Here is a 19,304-nt window from a genome sequence, read left to right on the forward strand (position 1 = left end):
TTGCTCAGAGTCCACTTACTCTTTGAATCACAGGCATTAATAAGGTAATTCATTCAGCGCGCCACATGCCCGCGTTTTGAACATTAGCCGAGGCTGCACATTGCTAACGACAACAATAACACTCGTGTGGTAAGATAATCGGGTATTATGATGAATTAATCAATCTGGATACACTTGAAGTCTATTACACTTGAAGTATTATTTCTAACCTGTGAAATCATTAAAATTAATAATTTAACATTTTTCTCTGAGCTGTATCATTGCAAGTACAACCCATGTTTTAGTTTGAAGTTTCAAGGTTTGTTAGTCATATGCAGTGAACAGTACAATGGAAGTACAAACGAGAAGAAACCGGTCAGTTCAGCACTGCAATAGTTCAATAAACATAAAAATAAAAGCAAGGTTAAAAGAGCTTACTATAAAAACAGTCCAATATAAAACTAAGACTATATATATTTTGTTGTTGTTGATATATTGGTTCTATGACTGAAGTAGCCGTCAAATGTTGCATTTCAGGAATATATATTCTACAGCACATTATTCAATCTTATTTTTGCAACTTTAACCAACTTTTAGATCCATGTTATTGGAATATAATGCGCCCAGTAAAGAGGGAGCTACAATTGCTATTTTTTATTTTCTTTCACTAGTCTGTGAGTGTTATTCCTGTGGCACTCCCGTTAAAAACAGCAGCTGTTTTAACTTCAACGTGAGACCATATTAGTAATGGGCCAATAATCAAGAATGACCTCATATGAACAATAACACTACGTTGTCTACAGGCTAGGTCTAAATCGAGGTCAGTTGTGATCTAACTGAATTACATTTGTAAGATGTTGTTGTTCACTTCTATCTCATGTGGGAGAACATTGAAAAGATAAGGCTGATGAATAACTATGCTGAATGCTATAAAATAAATAATTCATCTGAAGCCCTGGTGTTCCTTATGACAGAAATCCTCCAACATGCCACGTAACCAGGCAGTAAGTATACCAACTGGTGACTGGCATTTTGACTTGTCTGGGATTGTTGGCTTGTGGACATTATTATTATTATTATTATTATTATTATTATTATTATTTTTTTTTTCTCTCGTGGGCAATCAGGGCTTTCTTCTGCTTTCCGTCACTATGATGTATTTGCTGTCAACTTTTGAGACTTGAGCCTTTTGCTTTTTAAAGAATGATTCACAATGCAGATTTTCAAGGTTGTCAACTTGAAAGGAAGTCTGCAGTGCCTTTTTATATTTGACTGTCTAATATAGCGGCTCGCCTTGCATACACTGTGATGCTGCTTGCAGGCCATCAGGTGGTGCAGTGAGCCCATGAGATTTGGTTAGGTCAGATATTGCACTTGAATCTGCATGAATGGTGTTGCTATGGTGATTCGTTGCTGTCAGTTGGTTTCACTGTATGTGGTGGTGCATCAAAAGGCTCTGATTTCTCTGCCACATTGAAAGCATGGAACATATATATATATGAAACTTACACACTTAAAAGCAAATCTGTTAACATAAAATCCACAGCATCATCTTGTGGTGGGTCCTGCTGCTGACATGGTAGAACACAATGGCATTATTCAGTCCAGTAACTTCTGATTTGGCCACAGAAAGCTCCAGCCAGCTGGTTAGTCTGACTCTCAATAGTGCCAAAACGGCCTTGAGCTAAACACAGCTCATCTGGCTGATGTTTCTTTCAAAGATGAGTGTTGTGGCAGGCGGAGGCGGTGAATCTGTTGATGAAAGGACACAAAGGGTGGGGTTTTAACTAATAAGGGGTAGGAAAGCAGATAAATGATGTGAGGTGGGAAGAGACTTAATTGTGGAGCTGAAGGAATGATTAAACTGTTTTTTAGTAGTCAAACGAAGAAGATGGTGTGGTATGGTATTGCCCTAAAGCAAACTTTCAATCTGGATTATAATCAGGCATGTGATATGCAGAATAAAAACATTGGTGCGCACGCACACACAATGTTGCCACGCACATGTATGTGACTCATCGCACAAAGCAACAAGTAGCTCTCCCAAGGACATGTAATCTCAAATTGAATTGAGCATGCACACTGATGCTGCTCGCCTCACACTGAGCTCTGTCTCCTCCTCTCCATGCGAGTACATCTCCCAGTCTCCACCCTCCTTCCTCAGTCTAGACACATGCCATCCCCTATCCAGAGTTTGTGGATCCCTCTGCTCTGTACGTTGTTTTGGCAGTGAGTTTTAGGCTGAGGGGTAGGGTCAAATGTGCTGTGGGGCATTCCATCTGGAAGATCTACAACCGGACAGTAAAGCAGCTGACCTGATGCGGAAGAACTGACACGTCTGAGCACCAGCAGGAAAGGGAGTAACTGATTGATTTGTCAGTCACTGATGGAGGACTTCATGAGGGTCTCTGTCACAATGTGAATGCTGTAATCTGATTTAAGCTGCTTAAAGAAGAGATGAAGGCTCAGAGAGAGAGAGCGACGGACTGAGGTGGATTTGTACCAAATCGGTCACTCTGGAATTCAAACTAAACATCCTGGCTGGATTGTGGATGATGTTTTTTTTACTGTTGATGAACTTCTCAGGCTAAGATTCTTAATGTTTTTGTCCTTGGTTATTTCAGAGCAGACTTTTTGTTGTCTCAAAAAGCTGCAGTCAACAAGTCTGATTTAGACTTTTTTACAAACTGAAAAATATCAAGTGAAGGAAATGGATGTTTACTTTTAATTTATTTTTTAAACATTGCTTCGTTTCTCATCTTCCGAGAGGTTGTCCAATCTGTGTCACTAAAACCTGTATTCCTCATGGGCTTAAACTGCTATCTGGAGATTTGAGAATATTTAGCACTGTCACCTCATTCTGAACTTGCCAGGTTATGGTGTGGTCTATTTTGGGTGTGACTGTGGGATTTCTTCTTGCTTCATTGGGCACTGTCCTTTTTTGCTCAATCCTGACTCATCAAAATAAGGGCTTTCAATCTTTATTTTTTTCTGCAGTGGGAATTTTCAACAACTTTTTGCTTAAATGATCGCACAATGATGTTTTGATTACAATTTTTTTTCCAATGAGGACATTATTCTGGACTCTAGCTGTCTCTCACCTTTGACCCCTGAGCTTCACCATGCTGATTGTGTGGTGGTGCTCAGTGGTCCTAACCTACGTGTCCATCTACCTATCATTGTCCTTCCTGCGCAGCTTGCTAGCTTCAGACAGAAGCGGGCGAAAAGCGACAGTGCGGGGACGGCGAAAAAGACGCAGAAGAGGAAGGGCTCGACTGTCGCGCAGAATGACGGCTCAACGCAAGACCACCGCGTAGAACCAGTACCTCCATCAGCCACTGACACAGAGCTGACCAGGAAGACCAACCATGAGGTACATCACACACAGCTGCTGGACTGCATGACTTCACTCAGTTTTATTCACAGTTCACATGAACCGACCTCCACAATTTGTCTGTTTTTATTTGCTCACTGTATGCTTTAACAAGTGGCCCGTGCCCCCTGCTCTGTAAACATACATTAGAAAAATGGGTCACTAACCATCTTGTTGCCTGTAGGGTTTGTTGTCATAGCAACCTTGCCAGTATTAACTGTGACACCATTTACTACCTTTTTTTTAAAGGGAAACTTCACCCACATTAGATCTATGTACATATTTGTTGCATGTGACGAAATAGAAAGTAAAACCACGCTTAATTCTAAAACTATCTGATCCTTCAGGTACCTCAAATACCAGCAAAATCTGTGGTTCAGCAGAAACAAAGACAGATGGATGAGCCCCCCACCCTGAAGAAAAGCCCGTCCCCTTCGGAAGAGATGAGCCATGAGGAGCTACTGGCACTTACTGGCAAAGAACAGCTTAAGGTATATACAGTCAATAATTAAACATTTACATAGCATATTTAATGACTGCACTTTAAGGATATATAATGTTTCTTACTACATGATAAAGAAATGGATTACAACATAATTTAGCAGTTTTATTCCCTTCTTTGCTTTTGATTTTGCTTTTAAGACTAAAAAGGACCAGGCAAGGTAAAGCTGGGTTTGATCTGAAATACATACTCGGCACTAAAATCCAAGGCTCCAAATTCACATGATGGAAACAGAGCCCTTAAACTGATCTTATAAATCAGTGTTCTTGTTTACATACCATGTTGCCAAGTATTTAGCTGTGTTTGGTCAGACAGATTGATTTGTCTTTATGCTACGTTTAAACAATAAGACAATGGAAGTCTTTATATGGTATTGCTATGAGTGTGTTTAATAGGGCTTGTGAATTTCTGTGTCTGACATCATCACCAACCCAATGGCAAATGTAACTGTCTCCCCCATAAATCACATGCTCTCAAATTGTTCTGCCCTTTGCCTGAGGAAAGATATCCATGTATGACTGTGTGTATTTCTGTGATTATAAAATCGATTTATACTTGCAGCAATTACAAGAGGCTGTGGAGAAGCGTAATGAGATAATTGCCAAGCTGAGCTCCAACCTGCAGGATGCGCTGGCCAGCAGAGACCAGGTGCAGCTGGAGGCGCACTCACTTGCTGGACAGATTCAGGCACTACAGAGGCAGCTCCAACAGGTAAGTGTCACTCAAAGCTAAAACAGCCACACTTTGCATGTGGAAGTGACCGAAAACTGAATATTATCTGAATTGTCTTTCATACAGACCAGTGTCGAGTTTCTGCGAATCAAAAGCCAGTCAGACTCTGAAGTCCTCAACACTCATCGACAACAGCTTCAACATGGCCACGGCTCCCGAGACGCAGACCTCAATCATAAGGAGGCACCAACAGAGGGATCAGGAAGTGAAGGAGCTGCCTCTCAAGGGTTAGGGTTCAACAGTGACGGTGACCCCGAGATCAACATTGTTCTGCACAAACTGAGGGCGGAGCTGGAAGAAGAACGAGAAAAGAGTCGACACATATGTGCTGAACTCTCTGAGGAGCTGGAGAAACACCAACATGTGCTTTCTTTACTGGAGAGAGAGAAGAACGGAAGGGAAGAGGATAGAAAAGAAAAGGAGGCACAGCTGCAAGATCTCCAGAACGAACTGAGCCAAGTCCAGTCCCAGTGCCTTGAGATGCAGCAGTGCAAAGAGGAGAAGGAGAAACTGAACAGAGAAGTACTGGGGCTGAGGAAAAGACTTCAGGAGGAAGAAGATGCAGAGAGGAGATTAAGTGAAAAGGTGGCCACTTCTGCCCTTCGTCTCCAGAGCCTCGAGGAGGAAAGACAAAGACAAGAAGAGGAGATGCAGATGCTTAAAGATGAGCATAGGGAGGAGGTGGAGAGAGTCAGGCAGCTGCTGGAGGAGAGGGAGAAAGAACTGAAGTTCAGAGAAGAAGAGGTCATGGGACTTAAAGCATCTAAAAATCGACAGAACCAAGCAAAAGCTGGTTTTAGTTGTGATGAAAGTATTAGTGCGGATGAGGCCAATCTGGAAAGTGGACCCAATGAAGACAGCATGAATGTATCAGTACCTGCGGACATTATGATGGAGAGATACTTCTTTTCAGTTCCTCTCGCACACTCTCAGTCTTCATTGGTTAATGAAACCTTTGAACACTGCAGTCAGCTGGACGTCTCTGCAAACCACAGGTGAGAGGACTTCCTATTGCAGTTAATCTGTATGAGTGTTGGTCTATTTTCATGTTGAATGCCTCATATTTATAGTTAAATCCCCTAATGTATCTCTTTTCCTCTCTTTATAGTTTTGAGCTCAACAGTGAACTCTTGGGAGAAGAGCCCCTGCTTTCAATTTCAAACCGCGTCCTCGATGAAAACGACACATCTAGCATCTCTATCCCACAGTGCCACGACCCTGGGACTGAAAATTCCAATCCTCAGAGTCTGTCTCAGTGGCTTCACAACTCCACCTCTGGAGATCTGGACAGGAGTAATCTGTCCGAGCAGCAGTTTGAGGAGACGGACCTGGAAAAAGAGCTGCTGAATCAGCAGTGTGGCGAGCTCCGTGAGGAGCTGGCTCTCAAAGACAGGGACTTGAATGTGTTGAGGGAGGAGGTCGACAAGACTGCTGAAGAGCTGGAGGAGGCCAGGAGCAGGTAAGAAATCAACAGGAGTTGAGGCACAGTGCAAAAAGCATGGATAAAAAGATTAGAAGTAAAATTACATAGATAGAATCTGTAGAAAGGAAAAATAACATTGTAAAAGACATAAAAGATAAGTTAAAAAAAGACAAATATACAGTAATCCAATACTAATAAGTGATGGGTAAAATAGTGATGGGCTTTAACAGAATCATGGAAAGACTCAAGCTGAATTAAAAGCAAGTCTTATCTTAAAACTTGGGGTCAATATTTTGATTCTAATATTTTTTTTCTCAAACAGGTAAGATGGATTACACATTTCTTAATAATACTTCACAAAATCTGACAGTGGTGTCACTGCTGATGGAGCCATAGTTACTCCCAAAAAGAAACAGCTATTTAGTTATTTAAATAATATACCTAATGTTGGTATTACATTAGATTTGCCAGTACCTATTATACATTTAGATATGTTTAATTTGATTTAATTTATTTACTTTTTACATTTTTATTAAAACTCAATATATTTCACACAAAGTGAGCTTGTGTGTCATGGTTACTCATCAATATTCTATGATTTGAATCAGCTTAGCATTTTAAATCTGTTGTCTATTCAGGTGGGCTCAAGTAACAGAGGAGCTCAGACAGGCTCTCTGGGAACTTGAAGAGGAGAAGAGGAGACACATTGAGGAGATGAACGAACAAGACGACCTGAAGAACAAACTCGGTGCCTTAATGGAAGAAGGACAAAAAGAGATAGCCGCAATGTTGCTGGGAAAGGAAGCCGCTGAAACTCCTGATACTGTTCCATCAGGGGAGGAAGATAAACTGGTGGGGGAGCTTGAAAAGGAGGCTGGATTCCTGTCTCATCAAAAACAGCCGGAGCTGCTCGTATCCTCTCTGCAGGAGATGAAGAAGAGCGCAGAGCTCAGAGATGACAACCAGTTGCAAACACTACAGGTATTCAAATACAATAAGTGGGTTCTGTTAACAGCTCAGTAAGAATATACTCTGTGTGCCTTTTTCTTTTGACTAACCCAATTCAATTTGGATAGATGGAAATAGTATGAAACAGCAGTAATATGCAAGTAAGGGCAAAATGGAGGAAGTAATGAAAATAACATAAATATATTGTACAGAAAGCTAAAGGAATGTCTCTGTCTTTCGTTCTCTAGGCACATTGTGACCATCTCATATCAGAGCTAGAGGAGACAAAAACAAAGCTAAACACTGCCTTAAGTCAAGGGACCTCGGATGAAACATTAAAGGAGCTTGAAACAACACATGCACAGCTTCTGGATGTCGCAGCAGAGGTGGAGAGACTGCAGAACGAGCTGGACAAGAGCCACATCAATCTGGACAGGGCCGAGAAAGAGAAGCATGAACTGGAGTCTCAGATCCTCTGTCTGAGACAAAACCTGGACAAGCTACAGGAGGCCCAGGCCCAGGCAGTGCAGGAGAAGGAGGAGCACAAGAGGAAAGAAGAAGAGCTGGACGAGCAGATACAAAAAATGGAGCAAGTCTTAGAGGAGGAACTTGAACAGTTTGAGAACCTGCTAAAATCCAAGGATGTTGAGGTAAGAGAGGCGGATTTTTTAAAATCTGTTTCTTGTAAACATGTTAGTTTGAAATACTACTTTCTGAAGAAATAACATCGTGTACAAAACATTTAACAGTTGGCTGAAGTGAAGGAAAAATGGGAGGAAGAGAGACAGGAGAAGAACAAAGAGCTTCTTGATGTGAAACATCTCATGGAGGAGCAGAGGAGGCAGAGGGATGAGGAGGTCAAGGCTTTCCTGGAGAAGCAGGTCCTGGCTGTGGAGGATGTCCGAGAGAAGCTCATGACGTCTCACCAACAGGAGAAAAAAATCTTGATGGAGAAACATCAACAAGAGGTGAGATATACAAACCACACACAGGGTGTCATTTTATAGATTTATGATGGTGCTCATTTCTAAAACATCTAATATAAATATTTGCATTTATTTAAATCTCCCAGGACATTTGTTTGTGTGAGGTTTTACTAGCTACTAAATGGGATGCAATCTTTAGGAGGCACAAGGAACAAAGTAATCAGTTTTCAATGCATCATTTATTATTCTATTTCCCCATGAGTTGCTACATTAACTAAAACAGATCCACATTCAGTTTAATTAGTTTTCAGCATTTTTTAATTATTAGAATTAAAATAGGTGATCAAGCAGCATTTTAATCTGTAATTTTTTTTGCTTATCTACCTAGATTTCTGAGTTGAACACTCACCTGGAGAAGGAGCTGCTAAAGCAGCAGGCCGGTATGGAGGAAGAACAAAAGAGAAAGATCAGCTTAATCAAACAGGTATCGGAGATGGCAGAGTTTGCTTAGTGTCTTTAAAGAGATTAAATGCTTTGCCAGTTGTTATTTTTGCTTTAGCCATTTTATGTATTTTTCAACTTCTCATGCCTCCTGTTCCGTCTTCCCCGCAGGTGACTGAACGTGAGCATGAGAGGGTGGTGTCAGAGCTGACTGTCAAACACAGCGAGGAGCTTAATCAACTGAAGACAGAGCTGTCGCTGGAACTGAGGGAGAGCTTAGAGGCTGCCCACCAGGCTGAACTGCAGCAGGCACAGGTACATACACACCGGCACTGTGGAACATCTTAAGCCACAGCATGCAGTTTAATAACACATAATAACATTTGTCTCTTTTTCTCCCTTATGTAACCATTTCGTGGTTTTGATGTCTTAGCTATCATGTGTACTAGTATTTTCACACTTAGGATAATTTTAAATGTAGTTATAAATAGCTATAGAGAAATATGAGGACAACTTAATGTTTCAAATGTGAAATATAATCTCTCTTTACTCCCCATGTGCTGTCATTATTAGACTCCGGAAAAGCTAACGAAAACTACATCTCATGCTTTCTTTTTCTTTAGGACCAAACGACCATTGACCTTGAGGGCTTGCGTCTGAGCCTGACCAATGTCCACATGTCCCAGCTGGAGCACCTTCAGGAGTCTGCTTTCACCAAAGTCCCGCCCTCCCTGAAGGAGACTTTTGCTCAAGAGACTGTCTCCCTGCAGACCCAGCATCAAGCAGAACTGGACCAGCTCAGACAGAAAGACCAGGAGCAGCTGGACAGACTGCGGGAGCTGCACCAACGAGACATGGGTTAGTCCAGATGAGTGTTTTTCAGTTGTTCAGTCTGTTCCTTTTCATGTTTGCCCGTGGGTGCACTCAACATGTTTACCATTATGGATTTGGGTGAATCATGCTCATTCTTTAGAAGCTTCTTCTGTATAAAGAAGAGCACATTGACAGATGAAACATTCTTTGGTGAAGGTGAACTTATTTTCTTTTGTGTTTTTTTTTATTTTGTGCGTGTTCAGATGAATTCAAACAGCAGTGGGAGACTCGTGTTGCTCAAGAGAGAGGCTCAATGGAAGAAAAGCAGGCTAAAGAGATACAGGTTAAACTTTGTGAAATTTGTGTTGTATTTTATCAGTGTAATTTTGGTATTTAATAGACAAATTGTCTATTATGATGACAATCTTCGTTCTCTCTTTTTGCTTCTCCTTTGCTTTTGTAGGCTCTAAGGTTGCAGTGGGAGAAAGAGGCTGAGAGCGCCCGCTCAAACCTCCTGACATCTCTGTCCGAGGCAGAGAACAGCCTCACTGCCACACAGACAGAACTTGCCAGCACCCAGACCTCCCTTACCCAGATCAACAAATCTCTATCTGAAGCCCAGGCAGCTCTGTCGCAGACCCAGTCAGAGCTAAAGGAGTCACAGGCCAGGCTGAAGGAACTCCAGTTATCTACTAAGGAGGAGAACCAAAGACTAGAGGAGGAGCTGAAACAAGCCTGGGCTGACAGGGATGCTGCTGCAAGTGAGTTCCATCCATTCATTACTGATGTGGAAAACTCTAAACTCACAATTTTAGGGATACAAACTTCTAATTGTTTCGTTCAAATTTTTATATTCTACATCAGAGTATAGTTCAGCATAGGTAATTATGCTGACTGACCGATGGGAAGGGCATTTCTTTTGAGAATACCCAATTTCTGTCGACAAATTTGCAATGAATTCTGCAAAATTAGCAAGTCAGGTTGTTTAGATTTAAAAGTTGCTCTTTCTGTTTTACATGCTATGTATTTTGTGTGATAATTGAAGAGAAAAAAACGTCAATGCTGTTCTTCCTGTGTTGTGAATGTTGATCAGGTTCCCTGGAGGAATTGGTCTCTAGTCAAAAGGCAGTTCTGCAGGAGAAAGTGCAGCAAGTTCTACACATGGAGGAGAGAGAACAGCAACTACTAAAAGAGGTGAGTTCACTGGAACATAAGAACACGTCATCAAGTTGTCATTCAATTCTTGTATTTATTCAACAATCTTTATTTATATTTAAATGTTTGTTCATTTTATTTTGAAGACATTTCATTAATTCATTGATAATTAGACTACAAAACAATAAAAAAAAAACATATCTTCAAATCTAAATAAGGTTTTGTTTTGTTTCCTTTCTGTCAAACAGGTATTTCTCCTTCAGGATGAGAAGACTTTGCTGAAAAAGAACTCAGAAGAGGAAGTAGCTCAGCTGTGGACTCAGCTGGACAGCATGAGGATGAATCGCCAAGAGTTGGGAGGTAACATTGACGACCTGGCCTGACATCTGCTTCAAAAGTCTTTATTTTCACCTACTGTAGTTGTTAAAGTTAAAATATTCAAATCATCCCAAGTAGGGTATCAAAAACATTTTACCTTAACAATGTCTGTAATGTGAGATGATACCTGGAGGAAAAGGAAACTTGATAAACTTTCTCTCAGACATTAGTTGCATTTGTTTTTGACCCTTTATTGTTCTTTTGTTCTGTCTTTGTCTTTGTTATGGTCTCACAGAATTTAAGGAGCAGCTTCTCGCTCGCTCATCTCGTGTTGATGACATTGAACGCCTGAAGACGGAGTTTAATGAACAAAAACAAGGAATCAAAGAGCAGAATGAGGCTGAGCTGGAAAGCCTAAGGAGGTATGTGAGCACGCACTGACACACAAACACACACACACAGTCCTCTGATGTTTAGAATAGAAGCAGAACCTTTATCCCAGATGGGTTTTGCACAGCATGTTGTTTAATCACCACAGTTTACAAAAGTTTCCAGTCAATTTTCCTGTTATTCCTTTTCCTTTTATTGATCAAATCAAATGACACGTGATTTACCTTCGTCCTCCTTCAGGTACTTCGAGCAGAGGTTGCAAGCAACTGAAGAGAGCTACAGAGAGGAAATAGCTCTTCTCCAGCTAAGAATGGTAGAATCTGCTTTGGAAGAGTCTTTGAATAAAACTGCTAATGACAGGTATTTCAGTCGTTTTTTATCAAGACAAGAAACGTGTACTGAAATCTTACATAAGGTTTTGTTAGTAACATCTATGCCTTTTTTCTCTTCAGTTCCATTTCTCATGATGAAGCAGAGGAGGCAAAAGATGATCTTTCTGATACCAGCCTCAAGCTTGAGAAACACAAGGTAAAGATGTGAATAAACTATCAGCATAAGATTTTGTTGTCAGATAATGTTTGGTGTAGAGCAGTTTGAATTTTTAGATAAGATAATATAATTTCATATTAAGAGGGCAGTCAAAAATACACATTAAAGTTTAGTAATAATAAGTAGCTTGCAATACTTTTAATGTGAGGATATAACAAATATAAATGGATTAAAAAACTTAAACATACAGTTTTAACAGAATATGTACAGTGTGAACATATGTACAGTGAAATGAATTGCACATAAGAAGCTAAAATACAAAGTTACTGTTTAAAAATGTTGAGTATTTAGCAAGCTCTTGTTTCAATTAGTGGAGTGAGGTTTTCCACACATTTAAACAGCATTACATTTCAGGTTTTCATTACACTGTATTTCAATTATTATTATTTCATTATGTATATTTTACACTGTCTCATCCAGGAATTGGAGGAGAAACACTCAATGGAGCTTTCCAATCTTAGATCCTCCTTTAAGGAAGATGTGCAGCAGGTGAGACACAAACTCAATCCCTCAATCTTTAATGTCTCTGTTTCCACAAAAACTATATAAAAAGCTGATGTTCCTGGAACACTTTCCCCTTACTCTCTCATTTTCTTACTTGTGTGTTAGGTACGCTCAGACATCACAGACCATTACTATGAAGAGCTGCAAGAGATGAAGACTCGTCATGCTTTGGAGATGGAGCAACTCAAAGCCAAACTCTCTGAGAAACACTTACAAGGTACCACACACACACACACACACACACACACACACACACACACACACACACACACACACACACACACACACACACACTCTCTTATTAAATATAAAAACAATTATCATGGTGTTGATGATGCTAATTCCCGTCCTCTGTCGTAGAGCTTACCAGAGTCCGTTTGGAGGCTGCTCTGCAGGTTGAGGTGAGAAAATAAAATCTGATCATCTATACAACAAATTAAATCCTGAGTTTATTGATCGTATAATGCAATGTGGATTTTAATTAGGCGGAAGTTGAACTGAGGCTGTGGTGTCACACTGAGGAGCTGCAGACGAGGATGACCATGATCCACACCCTGGAGGACGGAGTGGTGGCCTTGAGTGAACAGCATGATGCAGAAATACAGAACGCACAAAAACGCACGACAACAGAAATCAAGGAGCTCACTACTCTCCTCCAGGAGCAGAGTGAAGAGCAGCTACGTCAGGCTCAAGAGAGGTGAGATCTGTCTGAGTCAAGACCATAATGTCAGAGAGTATGTGTGGGATTTCTTTTTCTCACGAAAACAGAACAAAGGTGCCAACCCAAACTTGTTAGACAAACTTTTTTAATTATCTTCGGGTTTGGTCGTGTTGGATGGGTTATCTACTTAATTATATTTTCTTTTTTTGCATTGTAAATGCCTCTAATCAGGGAACAAAAGAAACAATGTCTGTCGGGTTTGGGCAAAGGCTCTGTTAGTTGTTGCAGTTATATAATTAGGGTTGTAGCTAGTGAAAAAGTGCACATTTGTTTTTAATGTTTGTAGCTCTAATACATTTCTCTTTTAATTAATTACCATATAAAATGCAAAGCTCAGTACTGTTTTTGTTTGTTGGGTTCAGGTTCCACAAGGAAAAAACAGTGCTGGAGGAGCGTTTGGTCCAGACATACGAAAACTCTGTGTCAGAGCTAAAGAACAAACTTCAAACAGAGCTGGAACATGAGAGAGCAACTGTACTGAACAAACACTCACAAGAGATGGACACACTCAATGCCAAACACAAAGCACAGCTAGATTCACTTAGTGCCAGTCACAGAGATCAGCTTGTAGCCAAAGCCGCTGATCTCGAATCCAAACACAATGCAGAGATTGTTGCCTTGGAAGCAGCCCTCAATTCCAAACGAACGGCAGACCTTACAAATCTGGAGGCCATGATGCAGGAGACCAGTCAGGTTCAGCTGGAGGCTTTAGAAGCTGAGCTAACTCGCAAACACCAAGAGGAGAGGGATGTATTGGAAAAGAGGATGCTGGGTAATATGGACACTTTGGAGGCCACGTACCTGAAGGAAGTGCAAGTAAGGAGGCACTCATAGAAAGTAAAACATAATGTTACTGTCATACTCAGGACAATACCTTAATCAGCGAATCTGCAGGTCTTTGAAATGTTTATAAAAAGAACTTAATTGAGTTTCCCTGATTTAACAAAAGTTTAGAGAAGTCTTATTTTGTATAGTCTACTGTAGTCAGTTATGGTGGTTCTACTATAAATTAAAAGTGGGAGTGACTCAACAGTTGTTTGAGCTGTAGGAGGCTCAGCACAATCAGACCTGTAGTAAACACTGCAACTATTGCTAATTACAAAAGTTAGGGAGCTCATCCTCTGCTGGGCAAGTGTTGATTTTTAGCAAGCACCTAATCCACCCATTAATTTTATGCCAATTAATTGTATTATTAGGAATTATTTAGCTGGATTTGATAATAATGAATTGTACATGGCCATATTGTCACTATTGGGGTTCTATAAATCATTTTTATTGTATTAAAATATTTTTAAATCTTAAATTTAACTTCTGTTTCTTTGATCTCAGACACTGCGTGATGAAGTGGGACAGCTCGAAGAGGGGCACCATCAAGATCTGAATGACCAGAAGTCAGAATGTCTGCAGATAATTGAGCTCCACACTGCAGAACAACTGTCCATCAGGGAGGAACTGAGGAAAGAACTGGCTCAGCTGCAAATGGAAAAGTTTAGTGCCATGGCAGCGGAGATCAGCCACGTTCACAAGGTGAGAAGCAGAAATGAGTGGTGGGCGTCTGGCTAACATCTGGAATACAGTTAATCATATTACAAAATACATATAACTGACAACTTCTACTGTTGACTTTTACCTAAATTATATTTTTCATGATTTGTTCTCGCAGGCTGAGCTGGCTGCTCAAAAAGAGGACTCAGATAATGAACACTGCAAAGCTCTGGAGAGCCTGAAGATGCAGGTACTTAAAAAGACTGAATTTGAAGTGTCTTCTCTCGAGGACACTGGTTACAGATTGAGATCTGATTTTATATTTGCACAACATAATAGTTATAAATTTACATCCAAATATAAACTGAAAACACAGTAATATAACAACAACTGGATCTTTTTGGAAGTAAATATATTTGTTTATTGGTGGTGAACACTGCTGGTGCAAATATAGCTCTTGCAGGACATGTTCAAATTCTATGTCCTCAAATGTTACTCAAAGTAACTGAATGCTTTTAGCTGTGTTTCAATTCCATATTTGGATCATGAAATTACATTCAAGTGTTTTGGTGATGTACAAAAACATTCTCAAGATTATATTGAGTTTTTAGTCCTGCTTCCCCCAATTTATGTTCATTTTAATTTACAGCACGAGATTTGTCTTAAAGGTCTCATCTGTTCTCTCAGGTTTTGGAGCTTGAGCAACATCACAATGCTGCACTCCAGGAGCTTTCACACACCTACATCGCTGAGAAAGAGCAGCTCATCAAACAGCACCAACTCCAGCTACAGGTGTGTAATGCATGATAGAGCATCGCATTGCCTGTGTGTGTGAATCTGTCTTTTACAGGATGAGTGAACATCTCAAGCTCTGCCTAGCGAGTTGTTTTTAATGGTTGTCACTAGAGTTCTTGTCTCTTGCTTCTGTTGCTCTTACAGCCCATTAGAGGCAGGATTACACAGAGTCATTGTTCATCCTTTATAATAGTGTATTTGTGGCACCGCACAAATACGCCATGGATTTGTTTTTCTTAGGAGCACTTTGAATGTGAGTATTTGACCAACTGCCTGAATATTATAGTATTAAAAACGCATGTGTGTCCTGCCGCAGGAGTTGAGGGGTATCTCCGCCCGGGAATTGGAGGCATGTCGGCGGGAGCTTGAAGAGGAGTCGTCAAGGCAACGTCAGCACTTCATAGAAGAGGTGGAGCTCCTCAAAGTCCAATCAGAGGAGAGGCTGCAGGACAGGATTAATCAACTGAAGGTAGAAAAAACAGAGATGCTTGTGAGAAACGGGGAAAAAACAATTAGTTTTGAAATCTTTGAAATGAAACGCCTTTTACGCAGTGAACAATCAATTCATGCGCAACATATCAGATTGATCTTTAAAAGTGCTCTTTATTTTAAGTTGTGTATTTATTTGACTCAAAGCGCTTGTTTGAAACGCCATTATGTAATAGCTCTGGATTATGGAGAGCTGTAGTGCGTGTGTGTGTGTGTTGTGGCGCAGCCCCCTCTAAGCTCCAGCTGCACCAGTTCACTCCAAAGGATAGCTCTTTCCCTTGGACTCTGTCCCACTGGAGCTTTATTCAAACCCAGTTTCCACATAATCCCACCATCATATACTGCATGTAGAAGTGTTCTTGTCCGTCTGTTTCCCTGTTCTCTGAATCGTTGTGCTGCCGGCTCTTGCGTGTGTTTGTGTTGCTGCCATCTGAACAGTGGCTAAATGGGATGGATCTAAGCTTTTTATCCTCTGATGTTGAAGGTTTTAAGGCTGAAGGTAGTTTTTTTTTTTTAGTTTTTTTCATTTTCAGACCTTTAGCGTTTGACCATTTGAAATGTGAAGCCCAGTAGTCAGCTATAAGCCAGCGAGACATGGCCAGAGATCTTTTATGCCTTCATGGTTCTGCAGGTTTTTAAGATTCGCATCTTTTAATTCATGAACCCACATCTTTGCTTTCTTTGAAGACGGAGTTTGAGGAGCAGAAGGAGGCGGGGCTTGAAGACCTGAGGCGGAGCTTCACATCTGAGCAGGAGAAGAAGGAGCAGAGCTACACCGGCAAAATGAGCCAACTCACCTCCCAGCTGCAGAAGCTTGATGCTGTGGTGGCCCAGGTAGTGCATATATTAAAATAACTACAATCTAGTCTTTTGTTTTTCCAGGGATTTCCTATAAATTATGTTGTAAATGTAAAAGTAGATGTAAAATAGGATGACACCTGCAGCTTCACTTTGCTCACTATGCTTGCTTGGGACAAGACTATACAGGCCTGACGAGATGTGTTGTTTGTTTCTGGATATTCAAAGAACATAATGACATGAAGGAGAAAATGTAAATAATTTAATGATTTGGGAATTAAGATTGGACAGTAACAACATTGGTGCAGAAGTTTGGCACCTCAACGATATTACACCTTATTAAAGGCATTAACATTTCAACTACTACATTAGGTGAGGGTATGTGTGTCATACATCCACTCTCTTTGTTAAAGCAAAAAATATAGCTAAATTAATTGAAAATGCTAAAATTCCCTAACTCTAGCTTCTAAAAGTGGACTTTGCAACTTTTCCTCATCAAAAAAATGAAACGTTTAAACAAATTAGTTTGGGTTTCAAGAAATTGTGCATTTTTACACTATTGTCTTCAAGAGATTAGAAACAGTCAAAGATAATGTACTAAATCATTTATTGCAGCCCTGGTTGAACAGTAAAGTACAGACTTAAGAGGACTAAATAATTTGTAAACTCTAATGCATAGCAACATGCATTTTGTTTGTTGCACATGCATTTTTGTACTTTTGTTTGCGTCTGTTCATTTTTATCTGTCATGAAATCAATGGAGCAAAGCCTTGATGTCTTGGTGTTGGAGCTAATTTCCATAAATCTGTTGTCATTTGGTTGTTGTGGAGATTTGGAGCATACTGAAACCTTTTTAATTGGATCGTCTTGGTTACTACTAAGGTATTTCTCTACTTTCTAAGTCGAAGTCTGTGTTCATTTAAAAAAAGTTTTTTTGACTAATGTATGTTTATATTTGTTTCCATGGCACCTGCCTGGCTTGGCTTTTCATAGTGAGATATTCACACACACACACACACACACACTGAGAGCCCATGAGGTTAGACAGGAGAGGCTTAAGAGAGTCAGGGCGGGTGTTGTTGTCAGGGCAACAGCATTGTTTTTAGAGGCAGGTGGCTGCATGAGACGTTTGATGGGAGGGAGAAGGGGGAAAAAGAGAGGGAAGAAATGGTGAAAGGAGAGGGGGACAATAGACGGCACGAGAAAGGAAAGGTAAGAAGAAATTAGCACGGATGAAAGAAAACTCTAAAGTGAAGCAGTACATCTAGATGCTGGCTTTTCTCAATTCTGCAGTTGAAGTATCTGCCAAGAAGGCGTGATGGTTATAGTCAATATATGTCTGTATTTATGAGTTGAGCCGGTTTTAAATACGTTTTTTTTTTCCTTTCAGTAGATTGAGTGTATTTTTGTGGATAGTGGATGTGCTCACTGTGATATCTGGATAAAGTCAATGTCTCAGACTATTACCTTCTGGTTTTGATTCCCAGTGGTTTTTCTCCTGTATGCAGAACATACCTGATGCTTTTGTCATGCCCTTGGCTCTGTTGAGATGTTGTCAACCATGTGGATTTGTTACCTGTGTTGTTACTAAGACTCTACCGGTTGTCATGTCTAGTTTCCGTCCCTTAGATCAGTTGAGTATGTTTCTAAACACGTCATTACACAGGTGGCAGTGGGTTTAGTCAGTAGGTTAGTGATGGTAAGTTCTCTTTGTCCATTGTTTTTCAGCTGCGGGCAGAGGTTGGCTGTCTGCAGGGAGAGTTAGAAGGGAAGCGTGCGGAGATGGAGACCCTGGACACCCTCCTCCAGCGAAGGGACAGAGAAAGTCAGGAGGGAGGCAACCACCTCAAGATGCTCACTGATGACTTGCACACTGCCAAAGAGGAAAGGTACGTGATATCCTTTGTGTATGTTTTGCATTGTACTGCAAATCAGCTAGAAACGAACCAGTTCATTTTACGTGCATAACAAAAAAGGTGGTTATCTGTGTGTTTTATTGTTTCTGAACATTACTTTTCATTTACGCGGGCTATTTTAAGACGCATGCCAGTATGTTTAATAGATTAAATATCTAATCTCCCAGCAGAATCACATGGTTTGGTCTGACATATCACTTTTGTTCTCCCAGATATAATCTGCACAAGGCCAATGAAAAGATAGGGATGGTGCTGATTGAGATTGTCCGCAGCATCGTTGCAACAGAGGAATTGATTGGCCAAAAGATCAGTACCAGAACCAACAAATCTCAGCAGGCTACTTATCAGAAGAGCTCAGCAGGGATCAAAGATGCAGACGAGTCGGGTAAGTTGGCTTCTGACTCAGTCTGAAGTTATACGGCACAACCATAGTTATTTTTTGCTCAGGCTGGTTCATGGGTTTTTGTAAGAGGTACAGATATGAATGAAGTAATTTCCTTAAAGACCAAGGGGTCAATATTTATATCAATACAACAATTACATTTGACTTTTTCCCTTTTTTCTGTAGGTATTACAGTTTCAGAGTTGTCAACAGAGGAAGTGGAGCTGACCCAGCTATTCTGTGAGAGCTTGCTCGTTTCAGATACTCAGATCAGTCCTGACGGAGAAGAGGCAGCTCTGAACGCCTGCGGCAGACTGCGACACACAGTAGGCACACTACTGGAGCTGCTCAACCAGGCCAACACACAGGTAAAGGATGCATAGACCCACTGATCTCACTCAACCATGCACAAGAAATGTTGTCTGTCTTATAATTGTGGGTTTCTCATTTTTCTCCAGCTGGAGCAGACTCATGATGTCCACCTTTCCCTGGAGGAGAAGTTCTCTCAGGGCAGAGAAGACTCCGCCCAGCTCCTTAAGCAGCACAAGCTCTTATTGGAGCAGCTCGATCAGGATGCAAAGCTGAAGAGTCAACTCCAGCTGGAGCTCCATAAGGCCGAGGGTGAGCACTGCATCTTCATTGGCTTTGCTTCACTTGACTCATCT

At 40.7% G+C, this 19,304-nt stretch overlaps 1 protein-coding gene across 3 annotated transcripts in view; it reads left to right on the plus strand.

Annotated features, from left to right (window-relative positions):
- The window catches only part of pcnt (pericentrin), a 34,723-nt gene that overhangs the window by 304 nt on the left and 15,115 nt on the right, over positions 1–19,304 (plus strand). For 2 of the 3 annotated variants that reach the window (XM_047341622.1, XM_035167861.2), the window contains exons 2-33: positions 3,176–3,352; positions 3,700–3,843; positions 4,416–4,565; positions 4,653–5,581; positions 5,695–6,045; positions 6,648–6,990; positions 7,206–7,607; positions 7,707–7,925; positions 8,272–8,367; positions 8,496–8,639; positions 8,948–9,182; positions 9,401–9,480; positions 9,601–9,898; positions 10,231–10,331; positions 10,541–10,652; positions 10,906–11,032; positions 11,241–11,360; positions 11,453–11,528; positions 11,970–12,038; positions 12,159–12,270; positions 12,414–12,454; positions 12,539–12,750; positions 13,137–13,590; positions 14,104–14,301; positions 14,438–14,509; positions 14,947–15,051; positions 15,371–15,523; positions 16,231–16,377; positions 18,070–18,230; positions 18,470–18,642; positions 18,826–19,007; positions 19,098–19,260. In XM_047341622.1, coding sequence (XP_047197578.1) covers positions 3,176–3,352; positions 3,700–3,843; positions 4,416–4,565; positions 4,653–5,581; positions 5,695–6,045; positions 6,648–6,990; positions 7,206–7,607; positions 7,707–7,925; positions 8,272–8,367; positions 8,496–8,639; positions 8,948–9,182; positions 9,401–9,480; positions 9,601–9,898; positions 10,231–10,331; positions 10,541–10,652; positions 10,906–11,032; positions 11,241–11,360; positions 11,453–11,528; positions 11,970–12,038; positions 12,159–12,270; positions 12,414–12,454; positions 12,539–12,750; positions 13,137–13,590; positions 14,104–14,301; positions 14,438–14,509; positions 14,947–15,051; positions 15,371–15,523; positions 16,231–16,377; positions 18,070–18,230; positions 18,470–18,642; positions 18,826–19,007; positions 19,098–19,260 — 6,346 coding nt within the window. Of the gene's footprint in view, positions 1–953; positions 984–3,175; positions 3,353–3,699; positions 3,844–4,415; positions 4,566–4,652; positions 5,582–5,694; positions 6,046–6,647; positions 6,991–7,205; positions 7,608–7,706; positions 7,926–8,271; positions 8,368–8,495; positions 8,640–8,947; positions 9,183–9,400; positions 9,481–9,600; positions 9,899–10,230; positions 10,332–10,540; positions 10,653–10,905; positions 11,033–11,240; positions 11,361–11,452; positions 11,529–11,969; positions 12,039–12,158; positions 12,271–12,413; positions 12,455–12,538; positions 12,751–13,136; positions 13,591–14,103; positions 14,302–14,437; positions 14,510–14,946; positions 15,052–15,370; positions 15,524–16,230; positions 16,378–18,069; positions 18,231–18,469; positions 18,643–18,825; positions 19,008–19,097; positions 19,261–19,304 lie in introns of all 3 variants that reach the window. The other variant, XM_047341621.1, reaches the window with a different exon arrangement.

This window comes from Hippoglossus stenolepis, chromosome 10, assembly GCF_022539355.2.
Source record: "Hippoglossus stenolepis isolate QCI-W04-F060 chromosome 10, HSTE1.2, whole genome shotgun sequence".
NCBI lineage: Eukaryota > Metazoa > Chordata > Actinopteri > Pleuronectiformes > Pleuronectidae > Hippoglossus > Hippoglossus stenolepis.